Raw genomic sequence first — 22,906 nt, 5'->3', positions numbered from 1 at the left:
ATTCCTCAAGCATCCAAGTATTTTACACCATTTTAAAGATAAAATTCTCGTTATTCCAGCCACAGTGTGATTTCAAAAAGGCTTTACAGCAAAAGCTCCACAAACGATTATGTTAGGTCACCACCAACTCACAGAAAAACCCAGTCATTTTTCCAGCCAAAGAGAGGAGTCACAAAAAGCACAAATAGATAAAATTAATCACTAACCTTTGATGATCATCAGATGACACTCATAGGACTTCATGTATGTTTTGTTCGCTAAAGTACATATTTATACCAAAAAAAGTCTCATTTTACATTGGCACGTTAGGTTCAGTAGTTCTAAAACATGTGGTGATTGTGCAGAGCCACATCCAATTTACAGAAATACATCATCATAAATGTTGATGAAAACACAAGTCTGTACATGGAATTGGAGATATACTTCTCCTTAATGCTACCGCTGTGTCAGATATCAAAAACACGTTACGGAAAAAGCAACAAAAATAGCAGAAATAGCATTATAAATATTCACTTACCTTTGATGATCTTCATTAGAATACACTGCCAGGAATCGCAGTTCCACAATAATTTTTTGTTTTGTTCGACAATATCCATCATTTATGTCCAAATAGCTTCTTTTGTTAGGGCGTTTGGTAAACAAATCCAAACACGCGTTCAGGTCCAGCCGAACGTCAGACAAAAAGTTATTACAAGTCGTAGAAACTTGTCGAACTAAGTATAGAATCAATCTTTAGGCTGTTTTTAAATCATAAATCTTCAATACTGTTCCTACCGGAGAATTCCATTGTCTGTAGAAAAGCAATGGAACGAGAGCTACCTCATGTGAATGCGCGTCACTGATATCGAGGCTGCTGCCAGACACCTGGCTCAATCCCCTCTCATTCGCCCCCACTTCACAGTAGAAGCCTCAAAGTTCTAAAGACTGTTGACATCTAATGGAAGCCTTAGGAAGTGCAATATGACACCATTTACACTGTATATTGGAATGGCAAAGAGAAGAAAAACTACAAACGTCAGATTTCCCACTTCCGGGTGTGATTTTTCTCAGGTTTTCACCTGCCATATGAGTTTTGTTATACTCACAGACATCATTCAAACAGTTTTAGAAACTTCCGAGTGTTTTCTATCCAATACTACTAATAATATGCATATATTAGCATCAGGGACAGAGTAGCAGGCAGTTTACTATGGGCACCTTATTCAGCCAAGCTACTCAATACTTCCCCCTGTCACCAAGAAGTTAAAACTACAGTACGTTTTTATTTTAACACTATGAAGGCCAAAGGGCTCATTTTGACCCCATATTAATTTAACATTTAAAATGTATTTATGTCCCCACCATCCTTGACTCTATTTAACACACGCATGTTAGAATTTCAATATCACAAACAATGTGTTATAAGCAGTTAAGAAGACATGTCAATCGAAACATCACATGCAGGTAAAACGGTTACATTTATATATACTATCAGAAAGAGCATATTGAGATTTCCAAAACACTTACCATTGCCAAGTAACTCAATATGTTCCATGCGCTCCACAAGTGAGCACACGGCAACAAACAGAGTACAGTAACAAACTGATGAAAATGGTAGTTAAGATTGATTTTTTCCTTGTTACCCAAGACCTTCATAAACACAAGCAAAATATTATTCTCCCCGTAGCATACATGAAATGTATTTATTACTATTAGAATGTTGAGTAAAAATGACTACTCATTGGCCTCAACGGGGGTACAAAGAGACCAGACTTTTCTAGTGTTAATAGAAACTAAGTGGTAAATACACCTGGGCAAAATATAGTTGCATTTTGGAGGAAGCAGACGAGGTGCTGATTGACAGATTGATGAGGTGTTGATAGCGATCAGCAGTAAATACCCCACTAACTTTTGATGTAAACAATGTGGCCATCACACTAGCTCTGTGGTGTTATTTGCTGTGCTAATCACATAAAAAACACCATAGCAACACATCACACCCAAGTATCATGTTATTGTTTCGTGAGGTCCCTGGCATTTCCCAGCCCTAAAGTACAACACTAGTGCTTAAAACAGATTGCTTTGTGGCAAAACAATATGTAGACTAAGGATATTATGCTACTGCAATATCCTTAGTTACAACAGAGAAGGTTGTAGCCTAAATCCCCCTACAAAACGTATTTATTTTTGGAAGGTCAATTCAAATAGCCGCTGGGTTTTTATTTCTGTTGTTCAGAAATTTGAGGCAGAAACATAGGCTACATCATGTTGATCAAATTGGTTGAAGGTTCAGAAGACGGTGGTTGAGCAGCAGATACATAAGAAATGTGATGAGGGGGAGGGTGGGCAGCAGCTTCCTAAAAAAGTGTAAAATAACATGCACAGAACGGGAATGAGCAAATGATTGCCTACGATTAGAGTATCAGTCTCAGACCCTGAGGCACTCCTGACAGCAGTGCTTGCTGAATGAATACAAAATGTAAAACACTTTCAATCATGCTCCAGGAGAACAGAGCGTGACAGCCACCACAGAACCATTAACTCACAAATAGCCACTCGTTATCAGTCTCATTTTTCTGGATGAACGCTCACCTCATGTAGATAGCTAGCTATTGCACACTCATCATTGCAGAGCAGCAGCCTTCTGTGCATGTGATGACCGACCACAAAAAACAGCCGGACAGAAATCAAGGTTTAGAACAAAGCAGCCTCGTACACTACACAGCCATGCCAATCTGCAGAGGATACAGATGCAGTCTGACATGGGTCTCCCGTGGCCTCAGACAGTGCATTCTGGTAAACCACTCAGAATGTTGCTTTTAACCTGTTCAAGTAGACAAAATGTTTCTTTAAGAAATGTCTGCCGTTCATTTTTTTTCAACTTGTCAGCGTAGGTTAGTGCTTTACTGACCCACCTGTATCTGACTACTTCTATCTATGCATCACCATCACCACTGAGACAGGCAAGAGACCAGGAGCGCTGCTCTAGGATGAGTTGTACCTTTTAGATCACAAATGTATGGACAGTAGGCCCCGATGATAGATATGTATCAAGTGCTGATCTATGGCCACAGATGACAATTCTAGTCCCACAGATAGCAATACCCAGGGAAGTTGTTGTTTTTGGCTAAACTACACTCGCATGATGGGTAGCCTAACCATGCCTGGCTAGCTTAGACTTGAAGATGCAGTTATCCAAGATGGAACCCTGTTCTGTTCTGACACACACACAAAGTTAATGGAGATCAAGGCATCTACACTACCTATGTATTTGGACAGTGACACTAATATTTAAATATGGCTCTAAACTCCAGAATTTTCATACATCAGTGCTTTACTGTTTAGAAACAAAAGCACTTTATACATCTAGTCCCCCATTTGAAAATGTATAAGTATTTATTAAAGAAGTAAAACGTGTATTATTTGGTCCCATATTCCTTACACACAATGACTATCAAGCTTGTGACTCTACAAACTTGTTTGGTAGATTTAAAGCTTGTTTTGGTTGTGTTTCAGATTATGTTTTGTCCAATAGGAAGTGAATGATAAATAATGGTGTCATTTTAGTCATTTTATTGTATGTAAGCATGAATGTGGTTCCTACCATGACTACAGATAACAATGACAATCATGAATGGTGATGAGTGAGAAAGTTAGAGGGACCCTGGCGGCAGGTAGCCTAGCAGTTAAGAGCATTGGGCCAGTAACCTAAAGGGCAGTACTTATTGCGCAAAACATGCCCAAAAAACTGAATTAAAACAAACTGCGAATGTATCCAACGAGGTTGTGGAGTCACAAGCTTGATGTAGTCATTGCGTGCTAGGAATATGGTACACTAACATGCTGACCAGACCGTGCGCCATTGCGCACATGTTGATTTTGCCCACCCCCAACAGACGAACAGGACACACAGGTTGAAATATCAAAACAAACTCTGAACCAACTATATTAATTTGGGGACAGGTCGAAACACATTAAACATTCATGGCAATTTAGCTAGCTAGCTTGCTATTGCTAGCTAATTTGTCCTGGGATATAAACATTGGGATGTTATTTTACCTGAAATGCACTAGGTCCTCTACTCCGACAATTAATCCACAGATAAAAGGGTAAACAGTTCGTTTTTAGTAATCTCTCTTCCTTCAGGCTTCTTCTTTGGACTTCGTATGGCGGTTGGCAACCAACTATAAAGGTGCATTACCACCACCACCAACTGGACTGTGGACCTCAGTTCATCTTTCAATCACCCACATGGGTATATGCTCCTAAAAACCAATGAGGAGATGGGAGAGGTGGGACTTTCAGCGCAACAAGCTTCACATATAGAACCAAGTTATATTTTAGCGCCTGGCTACGCAGACGGACGTGAGCAGTGTGGGTGCAATGATTGAATAACATGTACAGTATCAGTCAAAAGGTTTGGAAAAACATTCGAGGTGAAGCTGGTTGAGAGAATGACTACTTTGAATTCTCAAATATATTTTGATTCAACACTTTTTTGGTTACTTACATGATTCCATCGTTTTGATGTCTTCACTATTATTCTACAATGTAGAATATAGTAAAGATATATTAAAAATGCTGAAATGAGTAGATGTCCAAACTTTTGACTGGTGTACATTTATTTTGCAACACTCACGGTGTGGTCAGCATTTGTGAGATTTGTCCAAACACTTAGGACTTCTTTAAAATGGGGGACTAAATATATAAATTGCTGTCATTTGTAAAGAGTAAAGTCAGATATTTATGACAATACCCTTAACTTATTGGTGAATGGGCAGTATTTTCACGTCCGGATGAAATGCATGCCCAAATTCAACTGCCTGCTACTCAATCCCCAGAAGATAAGATATACATATTATTAGTAGATTTGGATAGAAAACAATGAAGTTTCTAAAACTGTTTGAATCATGTCTGAGTATAACAGAACTTATTTAGCAGGTGAAACCAAGGACAAACCATTCATATTGGGCCAAAATATATATATTTTTTGAGGTCACTCTTTTCAATGCGTTTTCATTGGGAATCCAGATTTCTAAGGGACCTTCTTGCAAGTCCTATCGCTTCCACTGGATGTCAGTCTTTAGAAATTGGTTGAGGTTATTCCTTTGTGTAATGAAGAAGTACGGCCATCTTGAACAAGGGTCATTTGAAGTGTACTGTTAGAGGCGCGAGACCAGAAAGCATGCTACAGTTTGTTTTCTTCCTGTATTGAACACAGATCATCCAGTCTTTAATTTTATAGATTATTTACGTTAATTTACAAAAGTAGTTTGAAATGTTTTGGCAAAGTTTACAGGTAACTTTTGAGATATTTTGTAGTCACGTTGAGCAAGTTGGAACCAGTGTTTTTCTGGATCAAAGGCGCCAAATAAATTGACATTTCGGGTACACACACACAGCTAAAAAAAAAGGAACACTAATAAACATCCTAGATCTGAATGAATTAAATATTCTTATTAAATACTTTTTCTTTACATAGTTGAATGTGCTGACAACAAAATCACACAAAAATGATCAATGGAAATCCAATTTATCAACCCATGGAGGTCTGGATTTGGAGTCACACTCAAAATTAAAGTGGAAAACCACACTACAGGCTGATCCAACTTTGATGGAATGTCCTTAAAACAAGTCAAAATGAGGCTCAGTAGTGTGTGTGGCCTCTACGTGCCTGTATGACCTCCCTACAACGCCTGGGCATGCTCCTGATGAGGTGGCGGATGGTCTCCTGAGGGATCTCCTCCCAGACCTGGACTAAAGCATCCGCCAACTCCTGGACAGTCTGTGGTGCAACGTGGCGTTGGTGGATGGAGCGAGACATGATGTCCCAGATGTGCTCAATTGGATTCAGGTCTGGGGAACAGTACATAGCATCAATGCCTTCCTCTTGCAGGAACTGCTGACACACTCCAGCCATAGGAGGTCTAGCATTGTCTTGCATTTGGAGGAACCCAGGGCCAACCGCACCAGCATATGGTCTCACAAGGGGTCTGAGGATCTCATCTCGGTACCTAATGGCAGTCAGGCTACCTCTGGCGAGCACATGGAGGGCTGTGCGGCCCCCCAAAGAAATGCCACCCCACACGATGACTGACCCACCGCCAAACCGGTCATGCTGGAGGATGTTGCAGGCAGCAGAACATTCTTCACGGCATCTCCAGACTGTCACATGTGCTCAGTGTGAACCTGCTATCAGTTGTGAAGAGCACAGGGCGCCAGTGGCAAATTTGCCAATCTTTGTGTTCTCTGGCAAATGCCAAACGTCCTGCACGGTGTTGGGCTGTAAGCACAACCCCCGCCTGTGGTCGTCAGGCCCTCATACCACCCTCATGGAGTCTGCTCAAACGGTCAGAAACAGACACATGCACATTTGTGGCCTGCTGGAGGTCATTTTGCAGGGCTCTGGCAGTGCTCCTCCTGCTCCTCCTTGCACAAAGGCAGAGGTCCTGCTTCTGGGTTGTTTCCTTCCTACGGCCTCCTCCACGTCTCCTGATGTACTGGCCTGTCTCCTGGTAGCGCCTCCACGCTCTGGACACTACGCTGACAGACACAGCGAACCTTCTTGCCACAGCTCACATTGATGTGCCATCCTGGATGAGCTGCACTACCTGAGCCACTTGTGTGGGTTGTAGACTCCATCTCATGCTACTACTAGAGTGAAAGCACCGCCAGCATTCAAAAGTAACCAAAACATCAGCCAGGAAGCATAGGAACTGAGAAGTGGTCTGTGGTCACCACCTGCAGAACCACTCCTTTATTGGGGGTGTCTTGCTAATTGCTTATAATTTCCACCTGTTGTCTATTCCATTTGCACAAGAGCATGTGAAATTTGTCAATCAGTGTTGCTTCCTAAGTGGACAGTTTGATTTCACAGAAGTGATTGACTTGGAGTTACATTGTATTGTTTAAATGTTCCCTTTATTTTTTTGAGCAATATATATATATATATATATATAGACGGAATTAATCAAACAAAATGACAATTTGTGATCGTTAGCCTTGTTTGCTTTCGCCGAAAAGCCCTTTTGAAATCTGACATGTTGGCTGGATTCACAACAAGTGTAGCTTTAATGAAAGTTTGATTTTTATAGTAATTTATTTGAATTTGGCGCTCTGCATTTTCCCTGGCATATCCCAGAGATGTTAAATAAAAAGGTGAGAATCTGTACAGTCACCTCATGAAACATTTGATGTCAATTCCTAAATGTTGGAAGAGAGAATAGCATCACTGTACAAACACATATGTAGGGGAGTGTATACAGATATGCTGGATGGGCTAAGCCCTAACACAAAAACACATGATACTGGAGGAGGGAGACTGAACATTCAACAATAACATCACACCAAGCACACAACCTTATCACAGAGGGGGGAAAAAAAACTGCCTGGCAATGTCAGATTTTCCCAGTTCCCACAGCATGACCAAGAGGCTGTGTCCGAAATGGTACCCTTTTCCCTATGGAATGGAATTTACTAGAACCCATTTTTCTGACGCAACCCCATAGAAAATCCTGAAGAAAAGGTTGCGCAATCTGGGACGGGGGCTGTTGATCATAGAACACAGCAAATCGAGCATTTCACTCAAAATGTAATACATTTGCGTATGAAATATGAGTAATGCACCAACCCTAATGATTGGCCAAACTGGAAAATTCCATAACATAACTAAGCCTAAACCTATGTTTTTCACAAAGTAAAAATACACTACCTGACAGCCCTGTTCTAACATGTCCCTGTCAATCTCCTGTTTCCCAACACTGCTCCTGCTATGGTACATGCCGGTGTCAGGTGTGTTGAGGCACATGTTGCGCTTACACGGTTGTCCTATGATCCTCCATGCCTACCATACCCCTGCTCTCCTTACAACAGCATTAGTGTTTCTCAACACACCTAAAACATTCAAGGGATGCACTGTGGCGCCACACACAGCTAACAGACAGACACGGACACATGACCTTTATGCCCCCACAGGCATTTACAGTTTAAGAGAAAGCATCTGAACATTTGACAGGTGTAAAAGGCAAGAGATCAAGGATCCGCTTCATCAGAACTCCCAGTGAACACAAGCACATCTGAAGGGTGGTTGTTGCACAGACCCAGATTCAGCCACGGCACTTGCAGTGGAAAGTCTGTTGAAAAAAAGTTTAACTCCAGTAACAAGCTTAAACTGAGTCTCTGCAACAGCCCCGTAGTGTGGCTAGAAGTGCCTGCTCTCAATACTTTAGGCCCAGATGAAAGTGTGGAGTGCCCTCCCTAAACAAACTGCTTTGAATGTTTACACCATTTAGATGCCAAATATGCATTTCTCATGAATAGGTATAGTAACAAGTCCCCACCTCGAAGCCAAAATGGCAGTGTCACTGCTGCAGTGTCTCACTAAACTATTCGCAACAGTGCCAGTGGCCATTAGCTTCTATGAATATTTGAAAGAGTGCTGATACTTAATGCATTAACCCCACAAAAAAAATGTAATGACATCTGAGGCCGCAGGTGTCTTAGCATAATTTACAGTACTAGTCAAAAGTCTGGACACCTACTCATTCAAGGGTTTTTATTTTTTAATATATTCTACATTGTAGAATAGTGAAGACATCAAAACTATGAAATAACATATGGAATCATGAGGCAACCAAAAACAGGTTAAACAAATCAAAATAATGTTCAATTTTAGATTCTTGAAGTAGCCACCTGTTGCCTTGATAACAGTTTGCACTCTTGGCATTCTCTCAAGCAGCTTCACCTGGAATGCTTTTCCAACATTCTTGAAGGAGCTCCCACATATGTTGAGCACTTGTTGGCTGCTTTTTCTTCACTCTGCGGTCCAATTCAACCCAAACCCTCTCAATTAGGTTGAGGTCGCATGATTGTGCCAGCCAGGTCATCTGCTGCAGCACTACATCACTCGTCTTCTTGGTCAAATAGCCCTTACACAGCCTGGAGGTGTGTTGGTCATTGTCCTGTTGAAAAACAAATGATACTGGGACTAAGCGCAAACCAGATGGCATGGCGTATCGCTGCAGAATGCTGTGGTAGCCATGGTGGTTAAGTGTACCTTGAATTCTAAATAAATCGCAGACAGTACCACCAGCAAAGCACGCTCACACCTCCATGCTGCACCGTTGTAACCACACATGCCGAGAATATCCGTTCACCTACTCTGCGTCTCACAAAGACACAGCGGTTGGAACCAAAAATCACAAATTTGCACTCATCAGACCAAAAGAGAGATTTCCAGTCGAATGTCCATTGCTCGTGATTCTTGGCCCAAGCAAGTCTCCTTATTGGTCTCCTTTAGTAGTGGTTTCTTTGCAGCAATTCGACCACGAAGGCCTGATTCACGCAATCTCCTCTGAACAGTTGATGTTGAGATGTGTCTGTTACTTGAAGTCTGAAGCATTTATTTGGGCTGCAATTCCTCAGGCTGGCAAATATAATGAACTTATCCTCTGCAGCAGAGGAAACTCTGGGTCTTCCTTTCATGTGGCGGTTCTCATGAGACCAGTTTCATCAGAGCGCTTGATCGTTTTTGCGAACGCACTTCAAGAAACTTTCCAGATTTTTTCCAGATTGACTGACCAGGTCTTAAAAGTAATGGACTGTCATTTCTCTTTGCTTATTTGAGCTGTTCTTGACATAATATGGACTTGGTATTTTACCAAATAGGGATATCTTCTGTATTCCACCCCTGAAAGAAATTTCACAAGTTAACAAGGCACACATGTTAATTGAAAGGCATTCCTTGAGACAACCTCATGGATGAGAGAATGTCAAGTGTGCAAAGCTGTTATTAAAGCAAAGGGTGGCTATTTGAAGAATCTCATATTTTTATTTGTTTTAACACTTTGGTTACTACATGATTCCAAATGTTATGTCATTAGTGTGATGGTCTTTGCTATTATTCTACAATGTAGAAAACAGTAAAAGTAAAGAAGAAACCTTGAATGAGTAGGTATCCAAACTTTTGACTGGTACTGTATGTGCATAATAAAACGAGATAAGTGTCCCCATCAGCACATAGTATGGTATCTATAAACATTTACTCATATTGCAACAAGGAAACCAAACAGGATTATTACAGGAGGCAATGACAGTAGACACACACTGACTTGAAGTGTTAATCTCCGCTTATGTGGGGCCTACATTTAACAGGGGACAATTTATGTTGATATCTACGGTGTTCTGATACAGTCAACCCAGAAGCAAAATTACATCAATTTATTCATCTCAAAAGTCACGCACATGATAGTCTACGTCTGCTACTGTTGTACTAATTTTCCCCTTCAAAAGCTACAGTGTAACACCGAGGGGACGTATGAAAAAGAAACCATTTCCTCTGTGAAGGGAGGACTGCAAGACAGAACATAGCCAAAGGGCACTGCCGCTTTAGGGTAACACTAAACACATGCAAACGGCTGTGACCTCACTTCCTTTGACGTCAGCAGTCTTGGTGGGGGATGGGAGAGGCAGAAGGCAGTAAAACTAGCCCCCCTCCCATCGCTGTCTCTCACTAAGCGATCCTAGTCGTTTTCATAGGACAAACACGCACAACCTTTTCCTGCTTCAAATACACCCCAGTTACGCAGACAAAGATAAAAGACACCCTTCCCTGTCTCCTAAAGCAGGCTTTACTTTCAAAACTGTTTATCTCCAAAGTACACTAAAAAGCTACAGATTGTAAATCGCAACATTCTTGTCCACCTCCCCCTAAACACACACACACACACACACAAACAAAAAGCCAGCCAGCTAGCGTTGCTCACCTCTAAAATGCATGAGGGCCACAGGCTGGAAAGGCCCATTTGAGTTGGGTGAATCCAGAACCATCGCACTGGCAGCTCTAGTACATGTCAACATCTAGGGGCTGGGGTAGAAGAGATAGCGATAGCCCAGGCTAAGTCGAGGAGCCAGCCTCCATTTTAGCATCAAACACTCAGAGCAGAAAATAAAGCTCTGCCCTGCTGCTGGAGGGAACAGGCTAGTTAGTGATGTCATCCCTCTAGGAAGGAGCCCGATTGGCCAACCTGGGTCACATGGGGAAGCCTGTCAGAATACATAACATGAGGCAGGGGATTGGCTAGTGGGCTGAGGCAGGGGATTGGCTGGTGGGCTGGGGCAGGGGATTGGCTGTGATTGGAGCAGAGGCAGGAGGTCTGGCTAACTGAGGCACAGCTAACCTTTCCCCTCATTTATTTTTTATTTCCCTCAGGCTCACACATGTCTACCCTACAATAAATTACATTCCCAACAAGCAGAGTTTATGGCTTATCCTAATACATATCACCTCCCTTATCTTCACTCCAGGAAAAGCATAGAGTCCATTGATACATCATAGAAAGGTCAGTTCTATACACACACACACACACACACACACACACACACACCACACATTTTTAGGCTCTCTTTATCTGGCCTTTCTGGAGCCACAACACCTGGATTTCCCCTCAAACATCATACAATGACAGTGAACAATTAGAGATGTGAAAAATAACCAACACTTGAAGGGAAGCATTGATTATCATTCAGTAAAAGGCTGTTATAAACACAGAATTCACTGCTGACGTGTGGACAGATGGCCCAGGTGTGAGAAACAGGAAGCCACGATTATACAAAAAACAGGAAGCCAGTGAGCGAGTGTGCTCTGCCTCAGCTGCTCTCCCAGAGAGAGCAGTTACAGTGCTGAACACCAACGCAATGTCCCCATCTGCACCACATAGTGCACACACAGCAATGGCTCACATCCGTCTATTGTTCTTAGTTGTGTATCAGACTTTTCTGCTTTATAAGACTTTGACACGAGTGTAGACTGACTAACCACGTTCATTGTAAGAGGCAAGTTATGTTTTTAATGTCACATGCACAATTACAGCAAATTGCCTTTCTTGCTCATGCTTTCCCAACAATGCAGTAATCAATATCTGTAGTACTATAAAAAAAATGAATACATACATAAAAAAGTGGAACAAAAACACTAGAGATAGAAATAAAAACCTGAGAAAGTAAGCTACAGTGTATACAAGTTCAGTTCCAATACCATATTTACAACGTGCAGGGACACTGGAGTGATAGAGGTTGCTACTGTATGCATGTATGCATGCATAGGGGTAAGGTGACTACGCATCAGGATATGATAAACAGAGTAGCATCAGTGTATATGATGACTGTATGCGAGAGTGTGAGCAAATTTAGTGAGTGTGTTGGAGTGTCAGTGTGACTGTGCGAGTAAGTGTGTAGTGTGCGCATATGGAGTGAGAGTGCATAGAGAAAATAAAATAGAAGAGTCAATGTATTCCTCCTACTGTTGTTGATGACCTAAATCCTTAGGTGAAGTTAGTCATAGTGCATCCAGTGAACAGAAAACACCCCAACTCTAAGCGGGACTTCTTGGCTTTGTTTGTAACAGGTAAAACAGAACTTGACCCGTCAGGTTAGCTGCTGAATGTTTTCAGTCTGAACTTTGTAGGTCCTGGGCTGGGTGGCTACAGGAAGGTGTGAGGAAGCATTGATGTTGCTATTGACTCATTTCTCAAGTTATTGATAGAGACCTGCAGCCTTGTCCTTTGTTAACTACATTTGGAGCTCCATCTGTTCTGCTCAGTCTCACCAAACATAAAGCAGATGTTGTAGCACTCTCATGCCGTGGACAGATTTGACTCAACTGGAAATCCTTCAAACGAGTCCACTCACTATCCTCCCACTGTCTAGTCATGGGGCATTCTCCTGTCTGAAGAGCTGTTGTTCTTCTGATACAGACCAAATAAGCGCACGCCTGCGTGAACGAACACACTTTCTCTCCAGCGGTCTGCGGTTATCCTCTACTTTGGCACACGTAACCGGGCTCCAGTTATTTATAAACTCAGCCTCTACATCTGTGCAGAACGACAGGGTTGATCTTGTGACTGACTCTGGCTATTAACATTAACAAAGTCTGTTTTGTAGCGATTTCAAAGAGGAGTCAACGACAGGAATTGAAGACTGAGACCGCTGACCCTCGAGATTCTACTGACCTCGATTACGGAACTTGAAGCTATTTATCATCCAACCACGTCAGTGAACTTTATCCACTATGAGACCACAGTTCCCATTCCCCCCAACAGAGGGAGACCGAGCGTGAGAAACTATCCCTCCCAGGACAGTTCCTCTTTTCACACTATAACCAGCTGTTTGTTCGTTCACTACCTTTTGGCAAACACTTGCAGCTGGAGAGTTGAGGTGAATTTTAAAATATATTTTTAAAGGCACCCGTCTGAAACGCTGTGGTGCTGCTGTCCCCCAAAATAGCATGTTTGTCATGCTTATCAATTATCCTGCGACTGTGGCACAGCTCTTTTCAAGCATTAATCACCAAATGAACACAATGCATACCGCATCTTCCACTCAGCAATAATGTGAGGTGGTATCAGGCATCTTTTCCTGCCTATAGACTGCTGTCCAAAAGAGGCACTTACTAGAAGAACTAACTTTCCAAAAGCAGCCCTCTACTACTTCATGTAGCCCAAGTCTCCAGAGTGAGCACTTTGGTAAAACTCTGAAAACAAGCCTTTCCTGGACTACCTGTCAGGACAGGACCACTGACAACATCCATGGCCCATGGGACAATACTTGGAGAAGCCCTTGTTGCTGGGCCGCTGGACATGCCCAGCTGTTATCACAAATCAAAGCTTATGGAATGTGTTGTAAAGACCATAGTAAAACCAAGATAAAAGGTCCTCCATGATCAGAGAAAACAGTCCTTTGTGTCTGACAATGTATTCTGTCCAGTGTTTCCCAAGTATTAAAATTTAGCAGCGGTGGCTCTAAAGAGACAAGCTTTTAAATGGATAGTCGTTAGCTCAAATGACTTGAAGTCTATAAGAACAGCTAGCATGTCAATGCGCTAACAAGCAATTCACTAACCCTAGCAGCCATGCACCCCCTCAAACCATTGCCACCGTTGCTGAAAAAAATCCAAGAGGGAAGCACTGCGGTCTGACAGAAGACATAGGGAAGAATGAGAGGTGAATACAGGTCATGACACCATATCACTACTGAGGTAGCTGGCTTGGTTGGCAACTGTAACAAGGCAACTGTGGTGTGTGTGTACGGCTGGATTGTTGCCAAAGCTCCAGTCTAGACTGAGTTGAAGCCAGATAGCGGCTCTCTACTTTGCCCTAGAGAGGTTTGGTGGTTCAGGTCATGGTAGATTAGCATGGAGAGGATCCACACAGTGGTCCAAACACAGCTACATTAAAACTCTAGAAGCTCCTAAACACTAACATTATTATGGACTTTGCAAGACTGCATCATCTCTCCTGTAAAATCGGCTGGATTTGCTCACTGTGCACTTTCCACATCTTTAAAAGTTTGGCCATGGAGAGCCAACTTAGTGCCAGTCACTCAAAGTAGTAACATGATAGCATAGCATTGGACATGCATCTGCCAGTGCTGACATTTTCCATGAGAGGAGCAGGGGATGAGAGGTGGGTTGCAGTTGTACACTGTAGCTCCCTGCCAGCCACCCACTTATCTAGGCACTGGCAGCATCCTGAAACACAAGGACCCGCAGCATTAAAGCCTTATCTCTGGATTTTCCCTAAATATAGACACTTGGGTTAAATCAAGCACAGTCAGTCACTTACATTTAATGTTACCATGGCTTGCGCACCACCGTGGCGGTGCATTTTATAGCAGAGCAGTGTGGATTTTCAGACACACACAGAGAGAGAAGAGAGGGATAGACACGGTGTGATTTACATCAGATAAGAATGCAAGCAGACTGAGATGGCAGGCAGCTATGTTAAGGCTGAACTTAAAGGCTAAGCCAAGGCCAGGGGACAGGCATCAGTAAGGTGGGCTGGGAAACCAAACCTTACCAAGCCTATACATGGTTCTGTCCTGAACGACTAGTTGACTAGTCAATCAAAAGTGGTTCAAAAGGGTTGGGAAATCTTCTGTTAGTATCGGATATTGAAGATGGCGACGACATCGTGACGTGACAGACAATGTATAGCCCATTTCAACTTGACCAGCACCACGCAGTAAGGAGCTGACCGGGCAGCGCACAGCAGGGCCATGCCAAGTGGCCTATTTCTTTGCTATAACCTGCATAACCTATTATTTCAAGATGTTAAACAATTTACAGAATGCAAGAGAACAATGTAGACAGATGTAAGATTTACACCAAGCAGTGCAAAATGTCCAGTCAAACCCCCCCCAAACTCCCTCTCTGAATGTTGGAAGATCTGGGTCATATAGCCAAAGAGCCAAATTTGGTATTTTCTCTTCATTAGATATGAATATGACTTCGGTTTTTTATGCATGCTGGCTTTGTCTCGCCACGCTACCTCATGATCAAACAATGAATTATCTAACGGAGTTCTAGGCTATAAGAAAGTTAAGTTGTTTATGAATAACATAAAAACATGATTGGCCTAAGGTAATAATGAGAGCGGTAGAACAAACAAGAGCAAGATAGAAAAATCAAAAGATAGTTTGAACAAACCTTACAGTTGAAAGCCTAGTCTATTATACAATAAATTATTCATGCACCCATCATTGCTGTTGTGAACAAAATGGCCAAAAGCCAAATCCTACTAATTAAAAAACAACCTATCAAAAGCATTAAGTTAGTTATGAAAAGTAATTCTCAAATAAGCTATTCTAATAAAGTGTTTAATGTCCTAAAGTTGCAGCTTTCAAAATGGGAACAATCGTTAAAGTCAGAGTCTACAGGTGATTCTCTCTCACAGCTTTATTTTGAATGACAAATATTACAGGCAACAAGAAGTGAAATTGAGCAAACAAGATCAAGATGGAAAAATCTAATGAGAAGACAAAAGATACAGCTGAGTAAAGCTTATGAAAAGACATGTAGATTAGGCCTATTTCCATTGCCTATTGTTAGCAATGTAGGCTACAACGTATAGAAGCCCAGGCCTAATAAGAATGTAAAATTAGTCAGCGATGTGAAATTAAAATAATTATCCAGTTCTGGGGACAGCAGAGTTGCGTGCTCTGCAGATGGGAACCTTGATGATTTTAGCTGCCTTTCCCCCTCCCGCTCTCATTTAAATATATATATTCGCGCAAAATTTCAAAGTCCTGCTACTCATGCCAGGAATAAGAGTCCTTCACTCATGCTGCCAAACATACCCTCATAAAACTGACCATCCTACCGATCCTCGACTTCGGCGATGTCATTTACAAAATAGCCTCCAATACCCTACTTAATAAATTGGATGCAGTCTATCACAGTGCCATCCGTTTTGTCACCAAAGCCCCATATACTACCCACCACTGCGACCTGTACGCACTTGTTGGCTGGCCCTCACTTCATACTCGTCGCCAAACCCACTGGCTCCAGGTCATCTACAAGACCCTGCTAGGTAAAGTCCCCCCTTATCTCAGCTCGCTGGTCACCATAGCAGCACCCACCTGTAGCACACACTCCAGCAGGTATATCTCTCTGGTCACCCCCAAAACCAATTCTTCCTTTGGCCGCCTCTTCCAGTTCTCTGCTGCGAATGACTGGAACGAACTACAAAAACTTCTGAAACTGGAAACACTTATCTTCCTCACTGGCTTTAGGCACCAGCGGTCAGAGCAGCTCACAGATTACTGCACCTGTACATAGCCCATCTATAATTTAGCCCAAACAACTACTCTTCCCCTACTGTATTAATTTATTTAGCTCCTTTGCACCCCATTATTTCGATTTCTACTTTGCACATTCTTCCACTGCAAATCTACCATTCTAGTGTTTTACTTGCTATATAGCATTTACTTCCCCACCATTACCTTTTTTTTGCCTTTACCTCACTTCACACCTCATTTGCTCACATCGTATATAGACTTATTTTTCTACTGTATTATTGACTGTATGCTTGTTTTACTCCATGTGTAACTATGTTGTTGTAGGTGTCGACCTGCTTTGCTTTATCTTGGCCAGGTCGCAATTGTAAATGAGAACTTGTTCTCAACTTGCCTACCTGGTTAAATAATAAAGGTGAAAAAAAAGTAAAAACTCAACAAAATGCAAATAGCGAGTTGAAACCGCTTGTCAGAGGAAGAATTGATCTCCCATCTTTGTTGCTGTGAGTGGCAGGTTAGAGGCTTGGTGTGTGTGTGTGTAAACAAAGAGGAAGAGGTGAAGCGAGAGGTTTCAATCTCACAAATCTGCACAAAAATAAGCCTAATGCATTTCTATGGGTTATTTTGGACCTAAGCTTGCAGCCACCCTTCCCGCCTTTGGGACAACGACTTCCATTGTTAGGGTGGAGACATGCGCATCTCATCATTATATACAGATCTCTGACGTAAATGGGAATGTGCACACCTCAGAAGGAGCGAAGGGGGCGAGACCAAAAACATGTGAACAAGTGGCTCATAAATATAAATAAATTGATTCTTGCAATACAGGCATTTGACATATCGTCAAAAACAAATTTATTTAACTCGATATATCCCCCAGCCCCAACTAGCCTAGTAGTGGCGTACTACGCAGTCATACTTTTGAAGGCAAAAGAATGGGCTGCATTACAGCAAGGCAAGGAATAGACTAGATTAGGTCCAGTCATACCTTTGAAGGCGGGCAGCTTTTGCAGCTCTCTGTTGTTGCTGAGGCTGAAGCGGGACGAGCTCTGCCTCTTGTCCTTCTTGACAGGCATCTGGGAACCCAGCTGCTTGCCCTTCAGCAGCTGAGTGGTAGGAGGGACACTGTTACTGCCTTTTCTGTTGGAGCCCTGCTGTATGAAGGGAGGGAAAGAGTAGAGGTGGATCAGAGCATGCACCTGGGTTTGTTCATGAGACACCAAACAAAGAAAAAAGACAAACGGGGAGGGACTATTCATTTCAAAAGGTTTTAGCACAACCCAGTGTTGTCCCCAATCTCCCCTAGGTTAGATATGTAATCTGGTGAATGTGGGCAGTTTCTCCTGTCTTGTCCCATCTGCCTGCTGGGATCCATTCATCACCACACACACGACAACAAGGGGGGTGGGAATTGTCAAATGAACTTAGAACCTCAACTAATTTTGCCCTTCACACTACAAGACAGGGGTTTAGGGTTTTAGGCCTTCTTAGTGAGCCGCCGGCTGGCTGACTGTCTGGGAGACTAAAGCTGCTGAACCCCGTGATGGGCCTGGATTACTGACGCATGTGACCCAACCGAAGGTCTTTTCTCCCGCTGATTCATTTACCCAATGTGTGCCAGTTTCTTACTGTGCCAGCTTCTTTTTACCTTCAAATAACAGCATTAGCTTCATAAATGTCTGGTCTTAATAGCTTCATATACTGTATTCTCTTCATACTGCGGCTCGTCAGGCCCTTGGGTTAGAGATTGAATAAGAGGAGTGGTTCATACATCCAAAACACACAAGATGGATAGAAAATAGGTTTAGCTATATCAACCAGAGGCAGAAATGTCGGTTCAGAAACCAGCAGAATACATATTAACAGACCTCTTTGCTTACTTTTAGTGCCCTTTTTAACCTTGCTCAAACAATGAGAAGATAATGCCAGCTCACAGACCATTGGCACTTAAACAAAGGAAATTACCAAGCCTGAATCAGCCTGTCTTAATATGACTCATGTTTTTGTCGTTGTCCCATTGACGTCGAAAGCTTAGAGCCCTAGTGCCCACAAGCATCCGTGAGGAGAGTGGAGCCTGGCTGTACGCAGGGAAGGGGTGGGGGAGTAATACAGCAACAGCTTGTTGTCCATCGATTTAAATTTGACACAAGGTTGGCACATTAGCAGATCTGCCTCATGGCTGATGACACACAGAAACATAATCCAGGGTTATAGCCCCAGAGAGAAGAGCAGACTACACAAAATAAAGAAATGCATTACTGGGTGTTAACAAGGGACATCTTCCATTCTATGAGCTTTTTTCATTACCGATCGGTTTGTGTGTTTCTGTGGGTTTAAGGCCACATCTTCGTTTTGGTCTTCAGTATATTTTCTGATTTGAACAGACATAGCTAATCATCTCAAGTGGTCTCAGCGCACAATGGTAGTAGCTAATGTTTTGCAAACATTATTTTTACCATCCATTCTGAAGGGATAGTGGCTACCTAGTCTGCTTAAATCAGGCGTTAATACAGTCTGAAACTGCCTGCAAAAATCATGTAAATGTTAATTACAAGCCAGAATGTTATATAAAATTACATTTAACCCTACTCTGCCGGTTGTCTGTGCGGTATGTCTTTCAACTGTGAAAGCGAGCTTTGGTGATTCAATTTCACTTCCTTCTGTTTTAAATACAATTTACCAAGACAAATATGATTATTCATGTTCTGAATCGTTCAGTGGGGTCTTTAACATTTTATCAAAAAATATTTCACAGCGATACGCTTGTTTTTATGAGAAATCATCCATTTTTTGGGGGGGGGAGAGATTTCAAATTAATATGAAAAGTATATACTAAAAATAGACTTGTTGGTTGTTTAACAACAGAAACTGACACGTGCGCAATTACGAGGCAAAACAGGCAGTTGGCTTAGACAGTTGAAAACATGCAAACCTTATTTTGTTTCCAAATATTTATTGAAAACAAATACATTTGCACAATGAGCACTTGTCTCTCAAATACAGTTGTTGTTGGTTAGTTAACAAATAATTGCCATATTAGCATAGACATGACATCAGTCAACACCTCAAAACAAGACATGGTATCCATAAGACACGAGCCACCTACGATTCCCCACACGGCAGCTTCTTGTCATTGTTGCTAGGGCTGACCATTTAGAATCATAACGCATGCCTTCCAGCCACATCGATGCGCACAGCATTTGTGTTGTCAGCCAACCAGTCCATAAAACAAATACTACATGTCATGTCTCAAAATGTCCATCTAACCTCTATTGTTTTATGTCCTGCAGATATGATATGACGAATTCAATGAGAAAGTGGAGCCTGTCAGGTAGAGCAGCCTTAAAGCTGAAATATATAACTTTTGGAGGAACCTGACTAGATTCACATAGAAGTACGCGTTATAGATCTGTCACTCATTGAAAGCAAGTCTAAAAAGCAATAGATATGTTATGTGGGCTATTTCTATGCTTCCCGTTCTTAAATTTAGTTTTTGCAGGGCCTCCCGAGTGGCGCAGTGGTCTAAGGCACTGCATCGCAGTGCTAGCTGTGCCACTAGAGATTTTGGGATTGAGTCCAGGCTCTGACACAGCCTGCCATGACCGGGAGACCCACTATTGGGTTGTCCGGTTAGGGGAGGGTTGTCCTTATCCCATCGCGCACTAGCGACTCCTGTGGCGGGCTGGGCGCAGTGCATGCTGACACTGTCGCCAGGGTAACGGTGTTTCCTCTGACACATTGGTGCAACTGGCTTCCGGGTTAAGTGGGCATTGTGTCAAGAAGCAGTGCGGCTTGGTTGTGTTTTGGAGGACGCACGGCTCTCGACCTTCACCTCTCCTGAGTCCGTACGGGAGTTGCAGCGATGTGACAAGACTAACTACCAATTGGATACCACGTAATTGGGGTGGGAAAAAAAAAATATTATTTAAAAAAAAATAGTATTATTATTATTATTTAAAAAAAAATATTTTTATAAAATAAAAAAATAAATAAACTTGAGTCTTTAACTTTTAGGTTTTGTACACCAGCTTCAAATAACTGAAAACAATATTTTTGGTTATGGAAAATATAATTCAGAGGTTTAGAAGGTACTTTGATTCCCTACAATATACTTGCTTGTTTTGTCACAAACTGAAATTAGGCAAACTATTAGAATTTTTGCAACCACAAAATGGCAAAGAAATTTCTGCATAATCCATCTTTAATTCTTGCACAGAACCCAGCCTAGCTGACACGACACAATTTTCCTGATTTTGTAGCACTTTTTTCTCTGGCCTTCATTAGTCACCATAATAATGGCCATCATACAAGAGTAATAACACCCATAACGTTTGAACAAATTATGTTAGAGACATGAAGTTTGGACCATTGGTGTTCTTATGAGAGTATCTACACAATAAACATTTGACCTATTGGACAAAATAGATGCATTTATGATTGGCCACTCTAAAATGTGAGACAATATCCACAGGAAAGTATTGTAGTGGCTACCATGTTTTTGAAACTGACTTCAACACTAACAACCAGTGTCATCTCCATGTGATTCAGGTTGAAAACAGCTACTTGGATAGACCAAATGGCATCCAAATGGAAACACTTTTATTCAAAACCAAAGTTAATTCATATTTAGTTGGTTATATAACATTAGCTAACATGCTGACATTATAGCACATGCCGCATGCGCTGCAAATAAATGTACACATACATGTTATTCAATCATTTTGTGCGCCAACGAGTGTCTGCATAGCCAGGCGCTAAAATAAAACTTGGTTCTATTTGTGATGCGCTGCAAGTCCCGCCTCTCCCAACTCCCCATTGGTTTTTAGGAGGATTTACCCACATGGGTGATTAAAAGATGAACTGAGGTCCACACTCCAGTTGGTGGTTGTAATGCAGCTTAAAAGTTGTTTGCCAACCACTATAAAGTCCAAAGAACAATCCTGAAGGAAGAGAGATTACTAAAAACTGTTTACCCTTTTATCTGTGGATTAATTGTCTGAGTAGAGGACCTTGTGCATTTCAGGTAAAATAACAACCAATGTTTAAATCCAAGGACAAATTTGCCAGTAATAGCAAGCTCGCTACATTTCCATAAAAGTTTAATGCTTTTTGACCTGTCCCCAAATTAATATAGTTGGTTCAGTTTATCACAGATCCAGCTGTGATTTTGAGTCCCACAGGGCAGCGCACAATTGGCCAAACGACGTTTGGGTTTGGCCGGTGTAGGCCATTGTAAATAATACATTTGTTATTACCCGATTTGCCTAGTTAAATAAAGGTGAAATTAAACGTTTCATTTTTAAGTAGAGTCTGTTGCTGGTGGACAAAATCAACATGCAAACGTTGGCGCACGCAAGCGGTGTGGTCAGCATGCACGTGTTATAAAGTTACCTCAATGTCCGAGTTCTCTTGTCCTCCAGTTTTGTTAACTTTTCCATATTTAGGAGAGTCCTGTAAAAAAATGGAGATGCATTATTCACCAGTCAGCTAATGTGAAGGGACAGAGGCAAGTTTAGACTAACGTTAATTTAGCTAGTACTTTAACTTTTCCGCTAACTAAACTGTTTGACAGTTGTGGTTAGTTAAACAAGTTGACTTTAAAAAGTGAATTTTGTAGCAAACGTTAGCTAGCGTTTTCTTGTACCACAAAACGTACATACGGTAACGTTAGATATTAACGTTACTCAAACTATAGCTAGCTTCACTAAAACACTCAGGTAGCTAGCAAGCCTAGTTAGCTAGCTGATGATGCGTTGATGGGACATTACAAATATCGCGTCGATGGGTGTCTGTTCGTAGTTTTAAAACATAAAAAAAATAGCTCGTTAGTACTCTGCACTAGTATCAACTGTTTTACAAGCAAACTCCTAACTCACCTTCTCTTTTTTCGCTTTATTCGGCATTGCACAAAAATAACCGCCGTCGTTCCCGTTTTGACACACCGAAGCTAAATCCTGACAACTCTCCACTGCACTAGCCGTTCGCCTATCCTCTCGGATATGATAGGCTGATATCTGTCAGGTGACTCAACGTGCTCTAAAAGAGTGCATCGGAGGGAGTTCTTTATACCTTCCTGATGGAAGCACCCTGCCAGCGAGACAAATTACAGCATAAGTCAAGTATACAGTCATTGGGTGGGTCTTGTTCCCTCTCCAACGTGGCAGGTAGCAGTTTCTTTTAATGTGTGGGGCTAACTTCAATTTTTTATTAATCTGCTGGAGACCAGAATTGTCAGTTATCTATAAATTATTTGTATTTGTGTCAGATGCTCTGACATATATTTCACAAATAAATAACGATGCACATTAGCAAATACGTGTATGTAGCTATTACTAGTAGCTACTGTAGTTAGTGCCTT

General features: G+C 41.9%; 1 protein-coding gene across 4 annotated transcripts in view; it reads right to left on the bottom strand.

Annotated features, from left to right (window-relative positions):
• The window catches only part of LOC112250544 (serine/threonine-protein phosphatase 2A 56 kDa regulatory subunit gamma isoform), a 35,902-nt gene extending 13,288 nt beyond the window's left edge, over positions 1–22,614 (bottom strand). Inside the window, exons 1-3 of one of the 4 annotated variants that reach the window (XM_024420789.2) lie at positions 22,425–22,614; positions 21,940–21,999; positions 17,537–17,699 (exon numbers count right to left, since the gene is read on the bottom strand). In XM_024420789.2, the coding sequence (XP_024276557.1) occupies positions 17,537–17,699; positions 21,940–21,999; positions 22,425–22,451 (250 nt within the window). In that variant the 5' untranslated portion in view covers positions 22,452–22,614. Of the gene's footprint in view, positions 1–10,742; positions 10,962–12,278; positions 13,000–17,536; positions 17,703–21,939; positions 22,000–22,424 lie in introns of those variants that run through there. The other 3 variants (XM_024420788.2, XM_042321832.1, XM_024420790.2) reach the window with 3 other exon arrangements.
• Between the last annotated feature and the right edge of the window lie 292 nt (positions 22,615–22,906).

Source organism: Oncorhynchus tshawytscha, linkage group LG05, assembly GCF_018296145.1.
Source record: "Oncorhynchus tshawytscha isolate Ot180627B linkage group LG05, Otsh_v2.0, whole genome shotgun sequence".
NCBI classification, from domain to species: domain Eukaryota; kingdom Metazoa; phylum Chordata; class Actinopteri; order Salmoniformes; family Salmonidae; genus Oncorhynchus; species Oncorhynchus tshawytscha.
Note: the sequence above shows the minus strand (reverse complement) of the source record. Positions and strands in the feature narration are given on the sequence as shown.